General features: G+C 41.2%; 1 protein-coding gene across 2 annotated transcripts in view; it reads right to left on the bottom strand.

Annotated features, from left to right (window-relative positions):
* Positions 1 to 27,843, bottom strand: part of LOC149165351 (uncharacterized) — a 325,800-nt gene that overhangs the window by 109,284 nt on the left and 188,673 nt on the right. For both annotated transcript variants that reach the window (XM_089431120.1, XM_089431121.1), the window contains one exon: positions 16,517 to 16,562. In XM_089431120.1, the coding sequence (XP_089287246.1) occupies positions 16,517 to 16,562 (46 nt within the window). The remainder of the gene's footprint in view (positions 1 to 16,516; positions 16,563 to 27,843) is intronic.

Raw genomic sequence — 27,843 nt, 5'->3', positions numbered from 1 at the left:
AACCCAATGTGGGAAAACCGGTGCAGCAAGGGAGGATTTTATTATTCAACAATTTTCTTGTACAACAGGGTGCCAAACTGGCTTACCCACAGATAAACAAACTTTCAGCACTTTTGTAAACCCAGCGTCAGCCCGACTGACCTCTGCGTGGCTCTCAGACCCTCTACGTCAGCCCCTGCTTGACTGCGTCAGCCATGGACCTCTCTGCGTCACCCACACAGGCCCAGTTAATGACTACGCAGTCTCCTGTTGCCTCTCCATCTGCCTAAAATTCCCTGTGTCTGCCTCTCCTGCCTCTGCATTGATCTCTAGTGGTTGATCTCATCTCTCTATTCCGTTTTGCTATCTCATGGCTGCTCACCAGACCAATGATTCAATTTCTCAGCTAATCTCGCTCCAGAAATTGAACTGCCTAGTCTCCCTCAGCGTATTCTCCAAGTGCCCCTCAAGCCTCCTCTTATACTTTTTCTGTTAACATCTCAACGGTCAAGATTAAGTCCCTAATCAACGGCTAAGATTAGATATGGCTTGATCCATGTCTTTTGGACCATTCTAACACAGATTCATATTAATACACATTAATATTTTATTTTCCCTAAGTTTAGACTTAGCGACTCCATTAAAAATATTAATTATTTTAATATCTCTTGATCTGTTTAGAATCTTCCCAAACACTTTCTGGGTATTGGAAATCTTATGTGCCCCAACCTCTCCACCAAATTTCGTGGTTAGAGCACATCGGATGTTACCCCAAATTAACACCTAGGAGATTTCGTTCACATTACATGGCCCATACATTGAGAGATGCTATAATAGAGACAAAATTCCACAACTTTAAGCAGTAAATGCATGCAGCAATTAGCCCTAGAAATAGCGAAAATCCCAGTCCAATGTATATGACAATGTAAAACAAGAATAACATTAAAAGCATGTACTTACATGTAACAGCATATATCCAACCGTCCACAATTGACAAAAGAGAAGCTCCAAGAGAAGATAGACCAATATCCACACATCAAAATTCATCCATAAATCTCCAATTCATCCTCTAGAAAAAGTGTGAAATTCTCAAGAGAAAGGAAAGATCTGATCCAAAGCGATGATGAGCAAATGAGCTCATCTCACTTGTATTTATACACAACTTAGGAGTTCGAATTAGCCTCCTTGGCCTACATAAGCCCCAAAAATAAAATAATGTTCTAATAATTCAATTTTTGGTAACAAGCCCACCAAACTAGCTCATAAATGAAAACGTAAGCCTCTCAAGAGGTCAAATAATAATCTATGCATGTTGTAGGGCCTTCTAAGAGACCCAATGAGGTCCATGGGTGCCACAATGAAGAATAGGACCCTAAAAAGCAATGGACAAGGGGTTGGCCCCTTGTAATAACCTGTGGTGCCCCAAATGACATGTGGGGGCACACAAGTGTCCTCACAGGTCTCCAAAAAAATCGAAGACGCATGTAGATCGCCTGCAAGGGCTAAGATGATGGTGCCTGGATCATCTACCAAGTGTATGGTGTAAATCTGGGGCTAGTTGGGCATGATGGATCAGGTGCATCTTCCTCGTCCAATAAGTGAACCACAAGCAATCTCTGAATGGCTGTGGGGGTCCATGAAGTGTTGTATGTTGTTGTGGAGGCCCATGGCTCTCAACACACACCCTACAAGTGCCAATGTAGCCCTTTGAAGGATTAGGACCCCGTATAGGGAGACCAAACCCAAAATTGAGACCATCTGCAATCCTGCATAAGATCCAAAGCGTCCCCTAGCCTTCCAATACAACAAGTCATTAGAGAAATCGAGTAAATGAGCTTACCAAATCATGGACCACAGGTAGGGACTTCATAATGCCCTGCCCTTCCATAATGGGCTTCGGGATGTGCCAATGTCCCCTAAACTCCAAATGGCATTAACCAGCAATCCTATTAGGTGGTTTCTACTTCTAAAGGGGATGATATAGTCGGGGTACATCCTTCAAAAGGTGGTGGCATGTGACAGATAGGTGAATGAAGTAGGGGATGAGAAGGGGCAGCCCTGGGTCACATGCTGGGGTATAAGAGTAACTAATAAGAGGGAAGCCCACACTTGGGTTTATAATGCATAGGAGGGAGCAATCGTGGTACATGAGGTGCCCCGGCCTTGATTTTTCCACCCTTCTTTATATGCCTTTTGCCTTTTTATGATTTTCTTTGATTAACTGCTCAGGGCTCAAGGGGTGAGAGCATGATGTATAAATACCTCCTTTTAAGGTGGGGCAATCCATTGCCCACCAAGGGTTGGGATAAATCATGGGTACCTATATGATGAAGGAGATTCATAGAACCTGTAGGAACCGGGGTGATAGCCATGATGATGGGGTAGAGCTAATGTATTGGCTTTTGCCCACGTGCTATATGTGTTTGTCCCGACCATCTTTTGAATTTTGTGGTACATTTTTCTGTTGAATGTGGCCATGTATGCTTTTATCTTTCTTTTTAGCTACATGAACCTCTGGGCTTCATTCCAGACCATGACCCAAGGTGTGGGCAAGGGGAAGGGGCATGCTAACCCTATGTGGACCCAATGGAGGAATGTGGACCTAGGTGGGAGAAATCATTAATGGGATAGTAATGAATGGAAAGAGGGTAATATAAGCGGATAAGGGAGCGGGACCACGCAACCAAAATCGAAGTTTCCCATGAAATACCATCCCTGGAGCCAAATGTTCAGTAAAAGAGATCCCACGGGACTAGAATCCAAGGTTAATACCTAAAAGGGGTCTAGGGGACAAGAGCACAGACCTAGCCCATTCTTTGCATCGAATCCCCACATTAATCCGTGCCCAAAAGTGTCCATGATAAGCAAACTACAATACTCAATTTCCAAATGACAAGGCATACCTTTAGGTTCGGGAGGCCCACCTTAAAACATACGATCATCGCAAATGGACAAGGGACCACATGGCTGGCTCAAGTGGTGGAGAAATGGCACAATGAGCTAGTTGTTGGCTGTCGGCTAAGGACCATCTTGGAGAAAAATTTTCTCCTAGGGATATTACCCACAAAATGGTGGGTAACAGTACACTTATATTTTGATGCAATAACAAGACTTTGGGGTTCATATGTGGTCTCTTGCTTCCATTTTCATGGTATGAGGGGATGTCCTTAGTTGGACTATCCCACTCTTGAGGATAAAGCGGAAGTACTCACACATTTGTTTTTCTCAAAGTCTTATCATTTGGATTAATGTGCAGGGATCTCCCAAAACTTGACTTGTGACAACAATCTACTTCAAAACTACTTTCCCAAATTTTATTTTGAGCTTCTATTGAAATACATCAACTAGCATAGATCATATTGTTGACTAGTCAAGGATAGGGGTCATACTCCTAATCTTTGGTCTAGTTCTTGTAGATTTCTTGTAAATATTGTTTTGCAGTTTTTCCACCGCCATCCCTGATCATTGAAGTTTGTTTTGGCAGAGATATAACAGCCTATCAAGGATTTTTTTGGTTCTGAGCCATCAAATCTGAAATTTTTTCCTAAAGTTTGCAGGCTGCCAATTGCCCTCTTTGAGCAGAAATTTCACTTAGTTGAGTGCCCTTGGGGGCTGCCTCCTCTGCCTGGCCATGAGCATTTGGGAGACTGTTTTTACTATCAGTCCTAGCAGTGAACAGTTAGAGGCAGATTACCCTTGTTCCTTGAACGAGTCTCTTCATCTTAAGTGGCTGATTTTTGAGGACAAGTCCTTCAACAATTTTTGGACTTGTATTGAGGACCCTCTTGTACCTCTTTTCGACATTAAATCGTTGTAAAATATCCTCACTATTTTGTTTAAGGGAAGGATCATCCCATCTCAAAGATTTGATATTATTTGTATAACCTTCCCTAAAGTATTTGAACCCTTCCTCACTATAAAAGAGGTTCTTATCTTGTAGCATCATAATAATAAAAGTGACATTAGCTTGGGGAACCATCCACTTGGCATACATTCCCTTTCTCCTTTTTGGGAGAAGACCCTCTTCTTGTATGGTTTTTCTTCATTGGCTTTCATTTCCTTTTTTAAAAGATAGTTTTAGTACTGTTAACTCTCTCTTTATTTCATTTGCAAAAGCTAATATCTCATGGTCACATGCTAATTGTTCATTTCTCATTTCATGCCAGCTAGTTGCAATTTCATTTACTTGCCTTCATTTGGTTTAGTTGCAATTGTTTCAATTTTGGAATCTCATTTTGAGCACATCTACATTTGAAGCAATTTGTGCTAAGTTCATTTATTTGAAATCTAATTGTGCACTTTGGTTCATTAGCTCATTCCATTTACATATTGAAGCAACTTATTAGCCTATGATCTCATGCAACTTTCACTTGGATAATTGTCATAATATACATTTTTCATTTCAAGGCATTTGAGTTGGTATTTTAAGCATTGAGCTAATTCTCCTTCATTGTTTCCATTGAGTTATTGGTACATGTTTTATTGAGCATCATTACAAAGCTTATATCATTGTTGTATCTCTATTGGAAGCACATTGTTATCAATATATCTCTTTGGATACATTTCATTAAAACTTAGGCATTTCACTTGCATACTAAATTAGGCTTGCATTGCTAAAATCCACCTCCAAGCATAAGCTTGGTTGAATAGACATTTTAGAACAAATTTTTCTGATTTTTCTTTCACTTGTGTACGGAGTAAGGTTAAAACACATGACCTCGCAGTTCTCTTGGTGGCTTAGTCCCCTTGTAGGAATGAAGGCACGTGGATTGCAAGGATCTTGGGAAGGGTATCGTTAACAATGGACTTGTGCCTCCTTAGCCCATCTTCCTTGCAACTCACCCCAATATTTACCTTATTGTTGTTGAAAATGTAACTAGTTTCGGTCTTCATAATTGTTGTACTCATTTCAATATGTATCCTATGTAACAAACAAGAAAAGAAAAGAAAAGTTATTATTATTATTATAGCATGGGTCCCATGCTCATTATTGATGGTCTTCTAGGTAAAAGCATGTTCTTCGTGCTTCTAGGGTTTGTTAGGTCCTAGGATTTATTGTCTTAAGTCAAAGGAGTCAACGTCATGTTTATAAGACCCTACCAGGCAAAAATATATTTATAAAAAGAATTTTTTTTAGTCTAGAAAGTCCTGGAAACTCCAAAGTACAAGTCAGCCCTGGGAACATCAAGTCGGCCTAAAGGAGGGAATTCGACCCCTTGAGAAAGCTATATAAAGAAGCGATTCGACCTCATTTGGACTCACTCACTCCACTAGTTCGATCTATCAAGCAAGACTTTGATATGAAACTAGGAAACAGGAAGAAGAAGAGCGAAGGTCTAGGAGAAGCTAGAAGGATGAACTTTTTGTTATTTGGGCTCAATCTCTCTCACACGTGCGATATTCTAGGGTTTCTGAGTTGCAAGAAGAGGCTAAAACTGTAGGTCCAAGTTGCAATAAGACGAAGCGCAGAATTTTGTAGTTGGAAAGGAAGAAACCCTATATTGACCTCGTTTACCTTGGGAGAGTTGTCTTGCTCTTGGAAGGTCTCAAGAGGAGGTTGGATTAGGCTTTCCAGAGAAGCTGCAAGGGCGAAATTGCAGGGTCAAAGTTGCAGGATGAGTTGTAGTATTGAAGTTGGTAGGTCGAAGTTGCAATATTGAAGTTGGTAGAAGCAGAATCAAGGAAAGACTTGAGGAAGGGCTGACTTGGTACTAAGAGAAGGACTTGGTCTAGGGTTTGGGTCTTTGTATCTCATTTGAAGTAGATTCTAAGAAGAGAAGAGTTTTCAGGTTTTCCCCTTGGAGGGGTTTTTCCCTGGCTGAGATCCTAATATCTGTGTCCATTATTGTTGTTATTATTGTTCTTGATATTGTTTGATGAATAGATCTAACTAAAGAAGATAAATAAGATTCACAAGCAATTATCAAGGTTAAGGAAAATAAAAGTAATCGCTGCCACATTGCATTTTCCAACTGTTGAAAGAATTTGAAGGAAGATTTTTCACCATAGATTAGGCATTTAATTAAATTAATCAAGATAACCTGCATCTCACATAGTCTAACTTGGCATCATCTCTTTTGCATCAATTTGATTTGAGGGCTTTTGCATTTTACTTACAATATCATTGTACTTGTTATCTAAACTTATGCTCATGGCTATTTGATGTTGTTATATTTTACTTGAGCATTTCTTTCCAAATACAAGCTTTCCATTCTTGCAAGTTATATCTTTAATTCATTCTTGCAACTTATTGTATCTTGAAAGACATATTTTACATGCAAGTATTGTGATTTCCTTTTGAGCATATTATTTCTTGCAAGTATATTGGCACTAGTCTACTCACATATAATTTTCTTGTAGGATTTATCTTGTCAAATTTATTTGTTTTATCTACATTGTTGACATCCATATGCTCATAGTTATTTGAACTTGCTTATCATTTATTTTCTTTCAAATTATCTTTCAAGTTGTTGAATGGTGAATGTTCTAATCAACTATCTCGTAGAACTTGTTACTTTAATAAGCCTTTCCTTTAGAATCTATCCTTAGGGACCACCCCCCTTAGCTTTAACTAGGAGAGATCCTACACAGGGAGAGTTGGGATTAGGTGACAGCCCCTTCTCTGAGCTTTGCCACAAAGGCCACACCTAGTGGGGTTGAAGATTTTTCTCACATTAACTTAGGTGTGTAAGCGAGGCAGCAATAGTACCTTTTGATCGAAATCCACCTTCGTCCATGTGCTCTTGTCGGATGGGTGAGAAGCATATGATTAATGCAGGTAACAGAGACATAATGGCATGTCATCGGCTAGTGGTGGTTGTCAAGCGTTGCATGGTTGGTCGGCTGGATGTGAAGAATAGGAGAAACGTTTTCTCCTATAGGGTTACCATTTTGGTGGGTAACATTCCTGTTACGACTCAAATTGTACATTAAAGTGATGAAAGCTCCAACTCACACCATACAATTTGAGTGGAACGTTGATAGGTCACAATCAACTCGGCAGCCTACCTTGCCTCTTTAGGCCAGCTCTCGTCCAGTTTCAAGAGGGACTCCCTTGAAGATCACTAGGGCTTAAATTATTGGACAAAAGAAATCAGCCATATGCACACCATAGGAATTTGGATATTTTCTCAAATATTCCATTATAATAAGGAGGTATCGATACAAACATGGAAGTCAATTAGGGTTATCTCGGGTGGTTGGGCCAAATAGTGGTTATCTCCCCCACCCAAGTGTTAGTTTTTGGTAGCATCGAAAGTTCTCTAGCCTTGAAAATTGGTGGAGAGGCTAAGGCACATGAGTTCTAAAGAACCCAGAAACTGTTTGGTGAAATTCCACCCGGATTGTATTTTATTAAAATAATTAATATTTTTAATGGAGTTCCTAAGTCTAAACTTAGGGAAATTAAAATATTAATGTGCATTAATCAAAATATGGCTGAGAATGATCTAGAAGGTAGATCAAGTCATGTTTTAATCTTAACCGTTGATTAGAGACTTAATATCGGTCGTTGAAGACTCAACAGGAAAAGTATAAAATGGAGGCTTCGGGTTCATTTGAAAACACAGAGAAAGAAAGAGAGAGAATTGATCTAGAGTTCGATTTTTTGAGCTAGGAAGCTGAGAAATTCGAACTAAGTGATCATTCAACAACAGAGGGGTAATAAGAATCCAGGAGAAGGACTTTACGGAGAATACTGACAAAGAGGCGGAGAGAGCTTGCAAGGAGGCAACGCAGTAGCCGGGAGAGATGACGTTGGGCCAGTCTGGGCCCATGCAGCCCTGACACAGAGCCAGAAGGACCTACGTAGAGCAGAAAATCGGCCTGTCACGTAAAATCCAGAATTGTCAGGAACAACCGAAACTGCTGGAACAGTCGGGATAGCTGACACAGAGGGCAGAAGAGGTGACGTAGTACTGACGCAAAGCCTGAAAGACCAACACGGGTCTACGCGGGGTCAGCACAGAAATAGCCGGGTTTAGCCAATCTTGTGTCGAATCAGCCGGAATTCTGCCAGGTGAAGTGAGGTAAAACTCACTCAGATTTTCCGCCAGTATTTTTCTCTGTAAGGGATTGCTAGATGAGCATCCTAGATTTGTATTTAGATATTTCTCCTACATAATAATAAACCCTCAGAAATGCTACACCGGTTTTCCTGCATTAGGTTTTCTCGGGGATTATTGTGTCCTATGTATCTTTCTCTTTGCTCTGTTTTTTGTTTCATGAGATCAAATATTTAATTAGTGTAGGCTGCAGAAGTAATTTTCTTCAGTATTCAGAAGAATAACTTAATGAATGTAATTAAAATCAAGTAGGTGAAGTAGATTCAGATTTACTGCAGTAGGGGTTTCTTGAGTGTAAGAATTTTCACATGGTATTAGAGCACTGATTTTGAAACAGGAAGAGCAGATCCAGTGCTGAGCAGTGAGGCCAATAGTTGCATTTGGCAGCAATTCGAATCCCCTTGAAAGGATTGTGCAGTCCTTGCCGGGAAGCACATCCGAGGGAATCTCTCTCTGAGTGAGACGACAAAGAGGTACAATTTCCAGTTTATGAGTTTGTAGAGGCAGAGAGAGTGACGCAGAGCCTCAGCGCAGTGCTTGAAGGGTGCAGTTTCTGCCGAGGCAGAAATCCGCCGGAAAAGAACGAAGACACGTAGAAGGGGAATTTTCTCCTCAGAGAACTTTCCGCCAAAAAGTTCGAATTTCTCTCTTGCTGAGCAGTTGAGCAGTGTTGAGCAGTGACTAGAGGAGTCAGTTGGACAATTGGGTGAGATGGCATCGCATGGGCTTAGAGATCAGGACAGGTTGGATGGAGCCTCCAACTATGTCATATGGAAGACCAGAATCTTAGCTATCCTGGAGGAATATGATCTCAAGACCTACGTCAAAAGTGTTGAAGTTGTTCCTACTGACAACGATCAAAATAAGAAATACAAGGCCGAGCAGGGGAAGGCAAAGAGGCTCATTCTCAATGGAGTTCGAGATCATGTGGTCTCACACTTGCAGGGCAAGGATATAGCCCAAAAGATATGGGAATCCTTGTCTTCTTTGTACAAAGGCCCTTCCAAACAGCGGAAAATGTATTTAGAGCAGAAGTTGTAGCGGACTTTGATGCAGAAAGGAGAAGGGGCGAACCTCTATCTTCAGCGTCTTCAGGACACTAAAAACCAGCTTCTTGTAGTGGGGTCCACTCCTCAACGAATCGCGATAGTGAGGATAGCCCTGAATGGAGTCTCGGATGAATGGCAAGTTTTCGTCCAAAGCATATTGGGCAGAGAAAAACTACCTTCATGGGAGGAGATGTGGGGACCTCTTCAACAAGAGGAGTTAAGGAGGGACCTAGTGAAAGTCAACCTCAGTGGCAACAAGTGGGAGTGGCACAAAGACGAAGGAGGAGGAGGAGAATGCAGCATCGAAGGGACAGCAAAAGCCGAAGCGAAAGAAGGACATTTCGAAGGTGAAATGTTTCAGTTGTGGTGAGATGGGCCACTATGCATCCCAATGTCCTTTGAAGAAAAAGGATAAGGATGAGAAACATGATCCTAAGGCTGCTTCAGCAAAGATTGACGAGGATGAGTTTGCCATGAGTGCCCACGCATCTCCAGGAGGGAGATGGGGCGATATTGAGTTGTAGTCGGGAGGACTACATGTGGGCAGGATCCTTGAGGAGTCCACCTCTTGGATCAATTCCTTGCTACAAGAGCCCAAGATTCAGCAGTAGCGAGATAACCTTAGTGTCAAATGATGCAGTGGAGTGTTTGGAAGACAGATGCAGTAGCTTGGGAGCAAGACTGATCAGCGCAGAGCAAGGTTGCTAGCAGTGTAGTTGGCACAGTGCAGAAGTCAGCAGTGGCGCGGAAGATTCAAAGGGTCAGCAGCAGTCAAACTCCAACATTCATTGTATTATGCTGAACACAGTTGAGTTCAGCTAATTTTGGATGTTTTTTAGTTGCTTCTCTCAACAACTAAGTCGCAGTACGGATGCAGTGTTAGCAGTGCCAGTGCTAGCAGCATAGCAGATGCAACATTTGAGAGGGAGTTGTAGTACAAATGTAGCAGTGGCAGTGGAGTGGCAGTGTCATGGGCAGCAGTACATTAGCAGCAGCAACACAATGTTGGTGGCAGCGATAGTGTAGAAAGGAGGTGCTTCAGAAACAGAGCAGCATGCAGGTGGACATTGTTGTTAGAGCACTTTCCTCGCTAAGAGGCAGTGTTAGTTTTTGGTAGCATCAGAAGTGCTCTAGCCTTGAAAATTGGTGGAGAGGCTAAGGCATATGAGTTCTAAAGAACCCAGAAAACGTTTGGTGAAATTCCACCCGGATTGTATTTTATTAAAATAATTAATATTTTTAATGGAGTTCCTAAGTCTAAACTTAGGGAAATTAAAATATAAATGGGTATTAATCAAAATATGGGTGAGAATGATCTAGAAGGCGGATCAAGTCATGTTTTAATCTTATTGTTGGAATTTCTAAGTCTAACCCGTTAGAAATTCTTCCTATACTATCTGGTTTATTTCACCTACTTGTTTAATTACTTAACAAATTATTTACCATGTAAATACTGAAAATAAACACAAGCACAGTATCAACATCTACAGATCATCAACTGAAAGAAAACAAGCACACGAGTGACACCGTTATTTTTGGACCAATGTCCCTGGAAAAACCCAATGCGGGAAAACCGATGCAACTATTCAAAGGGTTATATTATTATGCAGTTTATCTAAGTACAACTAGGTGCCTAAACCGGCTCACCCGACAGAGAAAAATATATGGCAGCAATACCTCTATAATCGGCAATAGGTATTTAGAAAACCTGTCCCACGAAACCCTCTCCGGCACAACTGAACCTCAGTGCTGGCCCTTCTGGCCACTGCATCAGCCTCCTGCTGACCTGCGTCAACCCCAAGACCCTCTGCGTCAACCCTTTGAGGCACTGTGTAGCCTCTGGGAGCCTTTGTTTCACTCCCTCTGCCCTCTGCATGGATGAGGCAGCCTCTCTGGCCTTTGCGCTGCCTCCGCTGGGCTCTGCGTAGCCTGGACTGACTGTTGCTCTCGCTCTCTCTGCTTCTGTGCTAGTCTCCCGGTATTGTCCCTGCCTCTCTGCCTTGTACTCACTGCCCCTCACTACTGATCACTGATTCACTTTTGCTTAGCAACCCCGCTTTAGCAAAATGAATGACTGATCACTCTGGTGTGTTTTCCAACTAACCCTCAAGCCTTCTCTTATACTTTTCTCATTGGTCCTTCAACGGCCGAGATTAAATCTCTAATTAATGGCTAAGTTTAGATTAGGCTTGATCCATGACTTTTGGAACCTTCTAACCCAGTTTTATATTAATGCCCATTAATATTTTATTTTTCCTGAGTTTAGACTTAGGAACTCCATTAAAAATATTAATTATTTTAATATCTCCCAAACCGGGTACAATCTGTCCAAACCATTTCTAGGTCTTGGAGATCTCATGTGCTTTAGCCTCTCCACCAATTTTCATGGCTACAGCACATTTGATGCTACCCCAAATCAGCACTCCCTCTTAGCGAGGACTGTGCTCTAGTAATACTCCTCACTGAGCATCACCCTGATTATCCGGCATCGGTCTCTGTGCTAATGCTAGGCCTCCCTGTCCAACATCCTCTGCACTGTTGCATCCTGTACTACTACCCATGGCCCTACCACTACCACTGTTGCATCCGTACGGCAGCTCCCTCTGCATCCGTGTTGTTGTTGGTCCATCCTCCCAACACTGCATCCCCTTTCATCATGTTGCATCGTGCTACTGAAGTGCAACTCAGTTACTGAGAATTAAGTAAATGATCCACCCAACTTCTGACATCCTTGTTAGGCTAGAAACACTCCCGATGTTGAAGCTCCCTCTATCACTAACAAGTGTTCCCTTTACTGACCTCTACGCTGCTGCAACAACTCCCTGCATCTCGCACTATTGCACACCTCTATGTGACATATTGCACCGTTGCAACACTTCCGTGCCTCTCGCACTGTTGCAGCTTGCTAGCCTCGCGCTGCCCGGGGACTCCTGCATTGTAGCACTCTCTGCTGCCTCATTCGCATCCGTCTCTACCTACATCCACCAGTCCTGCTACTATCTCTTCGGGGCTCCTGTAGCAAGGTATAATCCAAGAGGTTGGGTACCTCAAGGAACCTGCCCCTCATCTCCTGTAGTCCTCCTGACTACAGCTCGATGTCTCCCCACTTCTTCTCAAGTGGCACATGAGCACTCATGGCACAATCGTCATCCTCCTCAACTTCTTTCTCCGCCTTCGCTGGCACTGCCTTTGAGTCAAAAGCCTCTCCCTTACTCTTCTTCCACGGACACTGGTTCGCAAAATGACCCAATTCCCCACAATGGAATCACTTGACCTTGGAGAGGTCCTTCTTCTTCCTCTTCTCCTTCTTTCCCGCAGATGCTAGAGTCGCATTCTCTTCCTCTTCCTTCTTAATCCTAACCCCTTTGCCCCTACTCCCCGCCTTGATCAGTCGTCCTGTCCAGAATGTTCTGGATAAATGTCTCCCAATCCTCGGAGATTGCGTTAAGTGCAGTCCTTAGCATAAATTCCTGATCCGACGTGGCCCCTATAGAAGTTAGTTGGTCACGGATCTCCTTCAACCGACCAAGGAAGACATCTATCTGCTCTCCCCTTCTGCATCTGGTATGACCTTAGCTGATTCTCCAGGAGCATCTTCCTCTGCACGGAAGCATGCTGGTACAATGTTTTCAAAGTGTCCCACATCTCCTTTGTTGTTTCCTTCTCGGCAATATGTGGTACCACATGATCCTTAATCCCATCAAGGATGATGCACTTTGCCTTAGCCATTGCCTCCTTGTACCTTTCATTAGCTACCGTGTCAACTGGGATAGCCATCACTCTCAAGGTGAAGCCCTTGATATGATGTCTATCTAGAATGGACAAGATCCTGGCCTTCCAGACCACAAAGTTGGACGCTCCATCCAGCCTATCCTGATCTCTCAGCCCATTCACGACCATCTCGTTGCTCTTCTTTCGACTCCTCCGAGTCTCTCTACTTCCCTCCTGGAAGTCCTCTGTTCAACTCCTGCTGAGTCTCTCAACTTCCCGTCTAGAAGTTCTCGGTTCGACTCCCTCTGAGTCTCGATTTCCCTTTTGGAAATCCTTCTGCCAACGTCAAGTTGCCCCACTCTGATCATCTGTGCAACTGCAACACTGATCCGGATTCCTTAGCTAGAAATCTGCCTCAGCAGCAACTCCCTCTACCTTGGTCTTGCCCTGTTAGGTATTGTTCTGACCACAGTACCCCACCAGCTTTGCTCCGCAAACTACCCACAGCCTCCTAAACCCCAACAACTGAAGGATTGAGCCACTTGGCTCTGCGCAATCCCGACACCACAAATCAGCTCCCCAGCCAACTATGTCAGCCCTCCTGGCCTCTGCGTGGCTCTGCGTGAGCTTGATTCTGCCTCCCTTAGCCTCTGCGCTACCTTTCTCTGGCCCAAAATGATGACGCAGTCCCTCTGCGTCACTCCTTCCTCTATCGCCTTCTGCAAGGATCAGCGTTGTCACTCAGGACAGTTGAATCTGTTGCAAATGCTCTGCTCAGCTGATGCCTTCAGTTTTCCTGTGATCTGCAACCACGCTCTGATACCATGTTGGAATTTCTAAGTCTAACCCATTAGAAATTCTTCCTGTACTATCTGGTTTATTTCACCTACTTGTTTAATTACTTAACAAGTTATTTACCATGTAAATATTGAAAATAAACACAAGTACAGTATCATCTACAAATCATCAACTGAAAGAAAAGAAGCACATAAGTGACACCGTTATTTTTTGACCAATGTCCCCGGAAAAACCCAATGCGAGAAAACCAGTGCAACTATTCAGAGGGTTATATTATTATGTAGTTTCTCTAAGTACAACTGGGTGCCTAAATCGGCTCACCCGACAAAGAAAAATATATGGTAGCAATACCTCTATATTCGGAAACAAGTATTCAGAAAACCTATCCCACGAAACCCTCTCTAGCACAACTGAAGCTCAGCGCTGGCCCTTCAGGCCACTGCGTCAACCTCTCGCTGACCTGCGTCAACACCAGGACCCTCTGTGTTAGCCCTTTGAGGCACTGTGCAGCCTCTGGGAGCCATTGTTTCACTCCCTCTACCCTCTGCGTGGATGACGCAATCTCTCTGGGCTCTGCACTGCCTCTGCTGGGCTCTACGTAGCCTGGACTGACTGCTGCTCTCGCTCTCTCTACTTCTGTGCTGGTCTCCCAGTATTGTCCCTGCCTCTCTGCCTTGTACTCACTGCCCCTCACTGTTGATCATTGATTCACTTTTGCTTAGCAACCCCGCTCTAGCAAAATGAATGACTGACCACTCTGGTGTGTTTTCCAATTGACCCTAAAGCCTCTTCTTATACTTTTCTCGTTGGTCCTTCAACGGCGGAGATTAAATCTCTAATCAACGACTAAGATTAGATTTGGCTTGATCCATGACTTTTGGAACCTTCTAACCCAGTTTTATATTAATACCCATTAATATTTTATTTTACCTAAGTTTAGATTTAAGAACTCCACTAAAAATATTAATTATTTTAATATCTTCCAAACCATGTACAATCTGTCCAAGCCATTTCTGGGTCTTGGAGATTTCATGTGCTTTAGCCTCTCCACCAATTTTCATTGCTAAAGCACATCCAATGCTCCCCCAAATCAACACTTATCCGTTGATTAGAGACTTAATCTCTGTCGTTGAAGACTCAATAGGAAAAGTATAAAACGGAGGCTTGGGGTTCATTTGAAAACACACACACAAAGAGAGAATTGATCTAGAGTTCGATTTCTGAGGCTAGAAAGCTGAGAAATTCGAACTAAGTGATCATTCAGCAGCAGAGGAGCAATGAGAATCTGGGAGAAGGACTTTCTGGAGAATACTGACAAAGAGGCAGTGCAGTAGCCGGGAGAGCTGACGCTGGGCCAGTCTGGGCCCACGCAGCCCTAACACAGAGCCAGAAGGGCCTGCGCAGAGCAGAAAAGTTGCTTGTCACGCAGAATCCAAAACTGTCGGGAACAGTCAGAACTGCCGGAACAGCCAGGATAGCTGACGCAGAGGGCAGAAGAGGTGACGCAGGACTGACGCAGGGCCAGCGCAGAAATAGTCGGGGTTAGTCAGTCTTGTGCCGGATCAGCCGGAATTCTGCCGGGTGAAGTGAGGTAAAACTTACTCATATTTTCCGCCAGTATTTTTCTTTGTAAAGGATTGCTAGATGAGCATCCTAGATTTGTATTCAGATATTTCCCCTGCATAATAATAAACCCTCAGAACTGCTGCACTGGGTTTCCCACATTGGGTTTTCCCGGGCACTGTTGTGTCCAAAAATAAGTGTCCTATGTATCTTGTTCTTTGCTCCGTTTTCCGTTTCATAAGATCAAATATTTAATTAGTGTAGGCTGCAGAAGTATTTTGCTTCAGTATTCAGAAGAATAACTTGATGAATGTAATTAAAATCAAGTAGGTGAAGTAGATTCAGATTTGTTGCAGTAGGGGTTCCTTGAATGTAGGAATTTTCACACCAGGTTCAATTCCCTGCAAGTGACATGATGATGAGAAATATCGTTGTAATGGCTATGTGCCTATGAATATTGTAATATTGACCCTCAATCTCGCCCTTGGGCTGAGAGAAAGGATTTCCCTTGATAACAGATCGATACAAACATGGAAAAAATAGATAAAAAACTATCAAAACATCCTTATATATTAAAAAGGCAAATGAGGATCTAACCCCCTGTTATGTTCTGTATGACCAGCCATGGCAGTTACAAAAGAAACAGTGACCCTCACCAACAGCTGCAGATAATGGCAGATAGCCAAAATCTTCATAACTTTAGTCTTGACAACTATTCAGTACATTTTCTCAAACATGAAGGTACAAAACATTGCATATATATCTAAAAGCACCACAACTGGCTGTTTTAACTTTAAGGTTTTAAGGTAACAAAAAGAGCATAACTTGATATTGATGATTCAGGATTCATCAGAAACCACGATAAAGAATTGTTGCAAGCACTGAACAATACAAAGAGGAAAAAACTTCAAAGCCTCTTTTACTTTCTCAGATAAGTATTACTGTTGTCACTTTTAAGATCATTTTATATGGTTTAGCTCTATACATTATCCATTAGGAATCAAGACAAAAATGAAAATCTATGACTTACCACATAACTCTATTTCATTCTAGCCTTATGGTTGTCAAAAATAAATAATAGTAGTTTTCCAGTGCCATTTTGGGCCAATAAAGATAAATAATTCCAAGTTTACATGTTTCTCCCTATTCCTGAAATACCCAATTCATGAAACAGATCGGTATGGTGGAAATCCAAAAAGAACACAGAAAAAGTTACGAAATCCTACAATTGCAATAAATGGCTGAAAAGAAGAAAAAGGTGGCAGAATATGGATAAATATATTGAACTAAAAACCACAAGTTTAAAAAATATCTTTTAACTATCAATAATATCAGAAAACAAGGAATGCCTACCTGCCAATCCAGCACAGGTGGCAGACAACAGCATTATAGGAGGAGCCTACATCACACCATGATACTATATGTCAACCAAAACTTACAAGAAAATTAAAGAACACCAGAATTCAATTCGAGTTTTTTGTTATAGTTGTTGAGACTTGAGATATACATGGTGATAAAAAGATTTGTCACTAGATATTACCCTTCTTAGTAAGCAAAATATAAATAAGCAAAAATTAACCTAGAAAAGCCTTGAAGCCTTGACTTTCAATATTTTCAATAATGAAGTACAGGTCAAAAAGTTCATATCTCAAACGAATTATGGAAAAGAAAACAACTTTTATGTCTTCACATGGTCACTTCAAACAGTGCATCATGTGAGAAATAAATGAGACTGAATTTGAAAGAAATCCAGACACCCACATAATTTGAAGGAAATGATATTAAGTGAATAACCAACAACAAATGTCTGTAATCCAATAACGTAGTGTACTTGTGTTAACTAACACGTCCATGACAATAAGACAAATCATATTGTAAGCTATAAATTTTGAAATTCTGACATCAAGTTTTCTCACCCACTGTTGTAGTTCCAAAAATGTCAAGGCATGTCCAGGTAACAACACTTTGTGCAAAGCCATGACAAGGCCCCATGTACTGTAACTGTATTTATTACCAATATTTTTACATAGGTGCATCTGTTATCATTGTAATTATTGCAGATCTCCCTTGTCATATTTTAAGATTGAGTGAACAAATAATATTTTCACTTGTTCCTGTCCCTGTAGACTGCCAAATGTCAGTGTCATTTACCTAGCATGGTAACCATCAATATTATATTTGACAGTGAATCTATTATGCCACAAAAAGAATTGATGATGAGCATGGAGAATTTTCATGTTAACTGTATGATGCAATGATTGCACATGGGAAACATTATGATTTCTAACAATCAAGCTTTTCTTGGATAGAGATGCCTTTTATTGATTCAAAGGCATGCTAATACCACTTGCTGAAAGATGAAATATTGCACAGGATGTCATCTTGGAGGTAACAATAAAGTTGTAAGACATTTCTTAGCTTTGTTGTTGATGTTGGACACTAAGAGGTCCCATATGGATATGATGTTCTTCTTCCATCCCTCCAGCATTATGTCTTGTCCTTTCATTGGAACTTCTCCCTTCCTCTTCCCTTTGCTTACCATTGTGTTCATGGTCAGAACTGTCCAATTCCTGCTCATCTTCCTCCTTTTGTCTCTTTTCCTCTTTTGCTTTCTACCAATGTTCCTCAAGTCTTCTCATTTACTCTTCTTTTCTTGACCTGACCCCCAATAGACCTGCCTTCACTTTTGTCAATGCTTCCCGTCCAACATCCTCTAGATGTTGCTTACCATTATTTTTCTCGTTTCTTTTATTGTCGATAATGTGTTTTCCTTTGGACATTTTCTAGTTGTTGGAATTTCTAAGTCTAACCCGTTAGAAACCCTTCATGTACTTTGTGATTTATTCCTACCTACTTGTTCTGTTAATTAACAAGTTAATTACCATGTAAATACTGAAAATAAATACAAGAACATGCTCAACACATTACAGATCATTCACTGAAGGAAACAGAAACAAGCACACAAGTGACAACATTGTTTTTGGACTTGTTGTCGCACAGACTGTCACGACAACGCTCAGACCGAGGGCTGTCACCCTGATCCCCGATCTCTCCGTTTAAGCCTGTCTCCCGCGGCTAAGGGGGGTAGACCCTATGGGATAATGGATGACCAACTGGGGACCAGTTGGGTTGGGAGACACGAGGGGAAACAAGCACTTAATTGATTTAGAAGTTAATGGACCAGTGCCTTATGGAGTTAATGATTAAATGATTAAATGTTGCAAAAATATGAACTTTATAATTCCATGATTAACAATCATTTATAAGCAAAACATAAGATATTCAACAAATGCACAACGCTTTAAACGATAATCTAGCAATTAAATTTCTAAAAAAAATAAATGCTTTAAACAACCTGGAAACTTAAATGCTGACTAGCTACCACTTTCATATAGCCAACTTGTAAATAAATATTTTAAGTGCATTTAGCTATAGGAAAATACCACAAAAGTCACCAAAATGATTTTTCACTTTTTAGCTAAAATTTTTATTTTTTTTTTTATTTTTTTTTTTTTTTTTTTATTTATTTTATTTTTTTATTATTTTAGATCCCAAAAATTAAACAAAACTAAATAAATCTAAAAACCTAAATAAAATTAAAATCTAGTAAACTAAAAAGAACTCCTATTGCTTTTTATAATTTTATAATTTTTATATATTTTTTTATATAAATAAAACAAAATTAAACTAAAGTAAATGAAATTTAAAACTGAATCCTAAAAGAACCTTTTTTATTTATTTTTTTTATTTTTTAAAATTTCTAAAATTAACAAATCAGAACAATAGAGCTAAAATCTAAATAAGGCTAAAGTCTATTCTAAACTAAAAAGAAACCTTTTTATTTTTTAAACTATTTATGAAAACAAAGCTAAATCTAAAAAATATCTACAAAATAAAACTAGAACCTAAGCAAAAGTAAAAAAAGTCTTAGTCTGAAAATCGAATTTTTGTTTTTATTTTGTTTTATATATATATTTTTTTATCTGAAAATCAAAATGAAACAAAATAAATCTAAACATATTTAATTTTTTATATATTTTTTTTAATTTGATTTGAAAAGTTAAAAAAATGAAACCAAATACGCTAACACTTAAGCTACATCTATCTATCCCTAAAAGGTCAAATGATACTAAAAAGAAATTTTTATATTCATGCCGAAATAAAACGAAACCTAACCTAATGGCATACCAAAAAAAAATTCGAATTTTTCTTTTGTTGATTGTTTGCTGTCACAAGTACACGTGAGGAGCACAGGACAGAGGTAGAGAAGGTTCAATGGACGGCATAGCAGGTTCTGACGGCAGCGATGAGCAAGCTATAGCAGCGAAATGGAAGAAGGATGCGGGTGACAACTGCGTGAAAGACAATGGCAGCGGAATTGAAAGAAGAAGGCCTGATAGCTGACAGGAAATGCGTGGATTTTGATGTATTTTGCAAGTTTACGGAAGGAAGACGGCGGCAAGGAGGACCACGGGACAGAGGAAGGCGCTAAGAGCTCAATGGCACAAGGACTGCGTGAGGCAGTGGGCAGCGTGAATGGAAGGTTCAGCTGCGTGAAAGAAAAAAGAAAAATCAAAGATTTGTTTGCAGGTCTCGCGAAAGTTTGCTGGAGGAAGCTGCAACAACGTGACAAAGGAGCGGATGAGGAAGGGACAGGATTTGGCACGCAGGGGCAGCGGATAAGAAACTGGTGTTGCGTGAAGAAAATAAGGAGAGTTTTTGCTGCGTGGGAGATGCGTACAAGTGAGATGCACGTGGGTATAGCTGCCTAGACGAGTGCTGCAGCGATGGTGATGAGGGTGTTTTGAAGAATGCTTGCTTGCTGCGGATCTGATGATGAAGGGAAATCGAGCTTGGAAGGGTCTGGCCAGCACGCAGGAAGGATAGCAACGTAGATCTGGAGATGGCAGTGTGCAAAAGAATGCGAATGAGCTGCGGATTTTGAATGTTTTTTTAAGACTAAGTGCAGCTACACGGAGAATATAGGTAGCAAGAGTGTGGAGTGATAACTGCTGACAGGGGTGGCTGAGCAAACAGTGTGAAACAGCGTGGGAATGAAGCAGCAACCTGCTCTAAAAAAAAATCGAAAATTTCTTCCTGCAAATAAAAATAAACTCCGAGCAGCAAAACAGCTTTCATAAACTATCAAATTTTCTCAGAAAATTAGAAAATCTATTGAAGATTATCCCTGCTGGAAACCCTGAAAACTTTTTCAAAACCTGTACCTACAACCTGCAAAGGAAAAGAAAACCCAAAATAATATGTGCAAAAAACGAAATTGAAAACCCTAACTAAATAATTACAGCATTTACAGATTTTCGACTCTTAAGCAGCCAGATTTGTCAATAATCACAGTAATATTATCAGAATTTAATTTTAATGTGAGATACTTCAGAAAACCCTGCATGCATTCATAATTAAAAAAAAAAAAATTCAGATGATAAGTCCGGGATCAAGAACTGGCTGGGCTCTTTCAGAAAACACAACCCGGGAATTGGCTGGTTCAGCCGAGAACTTCCCCTAACACCCGATAAACTCAAAACTAAGATTTCCTGCACAACTTACAATCAACCATTAACATAGAGGGAAAAAACAATAGTGAAATCCAGATCAAATGGAGATACCTGCCATTATATTTCAAAATCTAAACTATCATTCAAACCCTAGAGATCAGACAAGATACCTGTGCCTGAATCAATCTTCATCAAGCTAAAATCAATGGCTGAAAATAAAATTATGCAGAAAGAATAAAAGATCTTATAGCATTTCCAGAAGAGTAACACCAGCAAGATTTTTAACCACAAAGTCTTTCTTTATTGCGCAAAAATGACTACAAGAGAGCTTTCTTTAGCACTAGACTCTCAGATCAAATCTGATCTCAAATGACCCCTAACACCCTATTTAAAGGAAAAATTCCCAACAGCTAGTTCGAGTGATCCATGTCAAACTAATCTCGACCGTTGATGAGGATCAAAATTTCTTTTAATCTCATCCGTCGAATTTTTAAATGCATTTTAATATATTAAAAAATTAAAATTCTGCATTTATTTACTCAAAAATTTGACTTATTATTATTTTTTTATTTTTTATTGTTTTATTTATTTTTTAAATTTTATTTTATTTTATTTTTTATTTTTTAATTATTTTTAAAATTTATAAATTTTATTATTATTTTTATCTATTAATTAATTTTTTTAATTTTTTAATTTTTATTTTTGGATCCTCAAACTTAGCCTTTGGAAAAATTACCTAGGACCTAGGACTTACGACTTATGAGGGGATTAAAACATTTTCTAACCCTCAAAACGCTTTACATCATGACTTTTACAATTTTACATCTCAAAGGGGAAAACCCATTTGACATAGATGTTGGCATTATGATTCAAGTGTTGTCCTTGATGGCAACTCACTCAGAGGTTGGTACAGGTGCTCAGAGGTTGGTACAGGTGATGGCAACTTAATCAGAAGACAGATCTCAGTACAGCATGCCAAGGAAGCTCATACACGCCGTTTCGTTAAGCCCAAGTCGCGTGTACACGCTAGTTGGATTCATAAAAAGCGCGTGTATATGGAAAAGCATCTTTGGTCCATGGTGGTTAGTCCTTGGAAGTTGTGCCTATGATTTCGGACCATTGTGTCTCGACGGGCGTGTCGATCCCTAGTTTTGAAGTTGATGGTATTGTGTTACTATGGTTTTGGCTCTTGGTATTGAGCTAGGCCTAAGACTATATAAGGAGAAGAAGATCATTAGGCAAAACCATCTTTTGACAAGGCTTGAATATCTAAGAGAGAAAGAGATCTGATATGCAGGTTCTGGGTTGCTTGATCTAAGCCAAGGAGAGATCACATCGGTTGATGGAAGACTAGATCTAAGGATAGATCGGGATCTAATGGTTTGAAATGCACTATCATGATATGGTTGATTATGCGTATTTCTAGATCTGCATATTGTCGCAATGTTATGTTCTGGGTCTAACTAATGTCTGGTACAGCTACAAATTGAGAAAGTTTATTTTTAGATCTGTACGCAGGTTGGATTCGGTAAAAGCGCGTGTATACGCGGGTTTTGCTCATTTAAGTAGCGTATATCTTTTGAAGCTTGATTTTGGGTTTACAGTGGGGTCTGACTGTTATTGCAGAGTTCTGTAGTCTGCTCTGTGTTCTGGTAACTGGTGATTGACAGGGTTCAGTGGTTCAGTGATTCAAAGTTTGGTTGTTTTATGCTTCAATGATCTATTGTGGAAATTGAATGAATTGTGGTCTTCAGATTGTAATGTTGTGCTTCAGGAATATCCAAGTCTGAAAATGTATGAAAAGTGATACCTGAAAGAAGGAAGATTGTAGGTCAGCACCTACGTACTAGTATCTTGGCTAGTACAAGAGCAAAGGGGGTTGGAGCTCCCTTCCAAGGAAGTTTGGAGAACGAGAGAAGGTTGTAGCCTTCTGCAGGTTGTAGCCTGCGTACTGGTATAAGGCTGCACCAGTACAAAAGATTGTAAACTGAAGTTTCATATTAAAGAAAGATAGAGACAACTTGCAGCAGGTGGTTTTCACCCACATTGGGTTTCCACCTTATATCTTGGTGTTCATGTGTGTGGCTTTTTATCTGTTCTGTTATACTGCACATGTTTACTGTTAATGTGGTGAATAATGTCCTGATGCACTTAACTGAAGAATAAGCTAACTAAATTGTGAGTTTTCTTCTTATACGCTGTTTTACTTCGTCACAGTAGCGTGTACACGCTGGTTCACTTAACTGAAGTAGCGTATATGTTTCTGAGCATTTAAAAAGTTTTATCTGATCTAATAATACTGATTCACCCCCCCTCTCAGTATTATTTCCAACAATAGACCCTCATAGACCACCCAATTTTGCGACCAAATATAATCTAGCAGATCAACACACTAGGATTCCTCTAAGATTCTAATGACAAAATTCATTCCGGCTTTGGGGTTAGGCTGAAGGAAAACTCTGCCGATCATGGATCGGTGAGACAAAAAACCTTCCGAAACGTAGATTATCACTAGAAAATTAGATCCACCTAGGCAATTTACATACATGACTCAACTCTGCTAAGATTATTTACAATTCACACATGCAGACTGAGTTTACAACATAAATTGATCAAGTCGACGATAACTGTCGAATGGCATGGACACGTCAATCAAGCGCTATCCCTTTTGCGAAGAAAAGGGGGTGTACTGCTATGGGTAGTTGACACGTAGTGGTCAACAGGACTAATGTCCCCGAAAGAACCCAATGCGGGAAAACTGGTGCAGCTATCTTAGGGTTTGATTTATTAAGCAACTTCAGAATACAATCTGGGTGCCAAATCCGGCATACCCAACAGACAAAAATCTCGGCAGTAGTTACTCTCTAGTCGGAAGCAGATATTCCAGCTGAAACCCTAGATAAACACTCCGACAACTCCAATCTGCCCCACGAAACCCCAGCGTCAGCCTCTAGGGATTGTGTCAGCCTCTCTCTGGCCCAGCATTAGCCCATCATCACTCTGGCTTGGCTTGCGTCAGCCTCTGGAGGCACTGTATCAGCCCTCTGGCCCTCTGCGTCACCCACGCTGGCCCTCTAAGGCACTGCGCAACTCTTGGTTGCCTTTACGTGAGCCCTGGCTGGCTCTGCGTGAACCCTTGGCTTCTTCTGCGTCCCTCTCTCCAACTACTGCGTTGATCCTCCTGGTGCTATCTTTGCCTCTCTGCTTCTGTATTCACTGTCCCTCAGCTACAACTCTGATCACTTTCTCAGCAAACCCAGCCCCAAAAAGTCGAAATCTTGATCTCTTGGTGTGTTCTCCAAGTGACCCTCAAGCCTCCTCTTATACTTTTGTCGTTGACAAATCAATGGCCAAGATTAAGTCCCTAATCAACGACTAAGATTAGATCTAGCTTGATCCATGACTTTTGGACCATTCTAACACAGTTTTATATTAATTCACATTAATATTTTATTTTTCCTAAGTTTAGACTTAGGGATTCCATTAAAAATATTAATTATTTTAATATCTCCCAAACTATTTAGAATCTGCCCAAACCCCTTTTGGGTATTGGAGATCTCATGTGCCTTAACTCTCCACCAATTTTCGTGGCTAGACAACATCCGATGCTACCCCAAATCAACACGCCCTCTTAGCGAGCACTGTGCTCTAGTAATACTCCTCCCTAAGCATCACTTTGATCATCTGGCGTCGATCCCTGTGCTGATGCTAGGCCTGCTGCCCAACATCCTCTGCACTGTTGCATCCTGTACTGCTACCCATGGCCCTGCCACTGCCACTTTGCATCCATACTGGAACTACCTCTGCATCTGTGCTGTTGCCCATGGCTCTGCCTCTGCCACTGCCACCGCTGCATCTGCACTGCAACCCCTCTCATCATGTTGCATCGTGCTGCCCATAGTACTACCACAGCAACTCAGTTACTGAGAAGTAAGTAATTGATCTCCCAACTCTAACATCTCCGTCAGGCTAGAAACACTCCTGATGTTGAAGCTCCCTCTGTCACTGACAAGTGCTCCCTCTCTGACCTCTGCGTTGCTGCAACAACGTTGTGCATCTCGCACTGTTGCACACCTCTTTGTGCCATCCTGCACTGGTGAAACACTCCCATGCCTCTCACACTGTTGCGGCCTACTAGCCTCACGTTGTCCTGGTAATCCTGCAATGTAGCTCCCTCTGTCGCTCCATCCGCACTCGTCTCTACTGACATCGTCAGTACTGCTACTCCTCTTCAAGGCTGTCGTAGCAAGGTCTAATCCAAGACGCTGGGTACCTCGAGGATCCTACCCCTCATCACCTGTAGTCCTCCTGACTACAGCTCGATGTCTCCCCACTTCTTCTGAAGTGGCACATGAGCACTCATGGCACAATCATCGTTTGTCTCCACTTCCTTCTCTGCCCTTGCTGGTGCTGCCTTGGTCTCGGAGGCCTCTCCCTTACTCTTCTTCCTTGGACACTAGGTCGCATAATGACCCAGCTCCCCACAGTGGAAGCATTTGACCTTGGAGAGGTCCTTCTTCTTCCATTTCTCCTGCTTTCCCTCAAATGCTAGGGCAACATCTTCCTCCTCCTCCTTCTTGATTATGATCCCCTTGCCATTGCTTCCCGCCTTGCTTAGCCTTCTGATCTCTTCTTGGCAAAGAGCAGCCCACATTTCCTCCCAATCTGGAAGGGTCGCCCTGCCCAGTATGCTCTAGACAAACACCTCCCAGTCTTCTGAGACTGCGTTCAGGGCTGTTCTCACCATCAATTCTGGATCTGGCGTTACCCTTATGGAAGTTAGCTGATCCCGGATCTCCTTCAATCGATCGAGGAATGGGTCGATCTATTCTCCCTTCTACATCTGGTATGATCGCAGCTGATTTTCTAGTAGCATCTTCCTCTGCACGGAAGTATGCTAATACAACTTGGTCAGGGCCTCCCACATCTCATGTACCATGTTCTTTTCCGCAATATGTGGTACTATACGATCCTTGACGCCGTCAAGGATGATACTCTTAGCCCTCGCCATGCATCCTCGTACCTGTCGTTATCAGTCACGTCAATTGGGATAGCTATTGTCCTCAAGGCGAAGTGCTTGACATGATTCTTGTCTAGTACAGATAAATTTTTGGCCTTCCAGACTACGAAGTTTGAGGCTCCGTCCAGTCTGTCCTAGTCTCTTACTCCGTGTAGTGCCATTTCTATGCTCCTCTACTTTCCTCCTAGAAGTTCTCGATATGACTCCTCTGAGCCTCGATTTCCCTCCTGGAAACCCTTCTGCCAATGTCGAGATGCCCCTCTCCAATCGTCTGTGCAACTGCAACACTGATCTGGATTCCTTGGCTAGAAATCCACCTCGGCAGCAACTCCCTCTACCTTGGTCTTGCCCTGTTAGGTATTGTTCTAACTACAGTACCCCACCAGCTCCACTCTGCAACTTACCCACAGCCTCCTAAACCCCAGCAAACTGAAGGTTAGAGCTCCTAGGCTCTGTGCAATCCCGGCACCGGCAAATCAACCTCCTCAGCAAACTGCACCAGCCCTCTTGGCCTCTGTGTGGCTCTACATGAGCCTTCCTTTGCCTCCCTCAGCCTCTGCGCTGCCTCTTCCTGGCTCAATCTTGATGACACAAGCACTGCGTCACCCCTTCCTTGCTGCTACTCTGCTAGGAACAGCTTCTGTCACTCGAGACAGCTGTTTTCTGCTGCTACTGCTCTATTCAACTGATGTCCTCAATTCTCCTGTGATCTGCAACCACGCTCTGATACCATGTTGGAATTTCTAAGTCTAACCCGTTAGAAACCCTTCATGTACTTTCTGATTTATTCTTACCTACTTGTTCTGTTAATTAACAAGTTATTTACCATGTAAATACTGGAAATAAATACAAGTACATGCTCAACACATTACAAACAATGTACCACCAAGGTTCCGGGACGAGGGGGCGCGGGAGCGGCCTATGCAAAAGCTCCCTACCATTTTTTAGGAAACGTGGGGGAGCGTCAGGGTCTTAAAAATTTATAAATATAAAATATAATTTATTTTAGGGTCTTAAAATTTATAAATATAAAATATAATTTATTTTAGGGTCTTAAAATTTATAAATATAAAATATAATTTATTAATTGAGTCCACTACGACAATTTAAATTGGTTTGAATTGAAACGCTGCAAAGCATGATCATTGATATGAATATCATTTGACATTATCCAAATTTATAATATCATATAAAATAATAAATTTAAAATTCTAATTTATAATCATACATCATGATTAAATCATTAAAGTTTAAAGTTTAAACCATATTGATGTTCCACTTCCTAGTATCCTACTATGAACATCGAATATTGAACAGCGAATATTTAATATTAACATAAAAATTTAAAATTATAAAAGTAATGTTTGATGCATCATACATCAAGAGTCCAAATTTTATAGAATTATAAAAGATTAAACTTTTAAAGTCAAGTTTGATACATCAAGAGTCAAAATTTTATAGAGTGAGAATCTGAATAACTGATAACACAAATGATAAGAACTGAGAACATCAACATATCAAAAGATAAACAAGCATAATGCAAAATATGCCTCAAGGTAATGCTCAAGCCTCAAGGTAATGCCCCGCTAGTCTCTGCATCCAGCTGCTGCATGAATAAATCAGGATCAACCATATCACCATCTAAATCTGAATCACTAGCATTCTCAAACATGCTAAGTGGCACACCAACCAACCCCATCTGTCTCTCATCAAGTCTCTCCTCCATATCTACCTGTGCATCATCCTCTGGATCAACATCCCATCGTGTTGTTGGTCCCTTCAAATACTCAGGTGTCTTCCTATGCTCAAGACGTAGGGCACTATGCACAGCAACTAACTTCTCCGCTCTTCTAGAGGTAAGCCTGTTCCTCTTGATAGAGTGGATGAAGCTATATGTGGACCAATTCCTCTCTGCTGCAGAGGAACTAGCAATCTGAGACAACAAACGCATGGCTAGATCTTTGAGCTCTGGAGCATCATCCCCATGCATCCTCCACCAACCAATTGGGTCATCTTGGGCTAGATCTATGCGATCTGCTCGAGCACCACGTGTGTTGAAGGGCCCACTAAGAGATGCAAACTGAACAAACTGTCTTCGAAATTTTGACCCCTGCTCCTCACTGTACATCTTTGCAATTGCATCTAGG

Source organism: Pinus tabuliformis, chromosome 5_1, assembly GCF_031772625.1.
Source record: "Pinus tabuliformis cultivar Carrire ecotype Pingquan chromosome 5_1, CPIR1, whole genome shotgun sequence".
Taxonomy (NCBI): domain Eukaryota; kingdom Viridiplantae; phylum Streptophyta; class Pinopsida; order Pinales; family Pinaceae; genus Pinus; species Pinus tabuliformis.
Note: the sequence above shows the minus strand (reverse complement) of the source record. Positions and strands in the feature narration are given on the sequence as shown.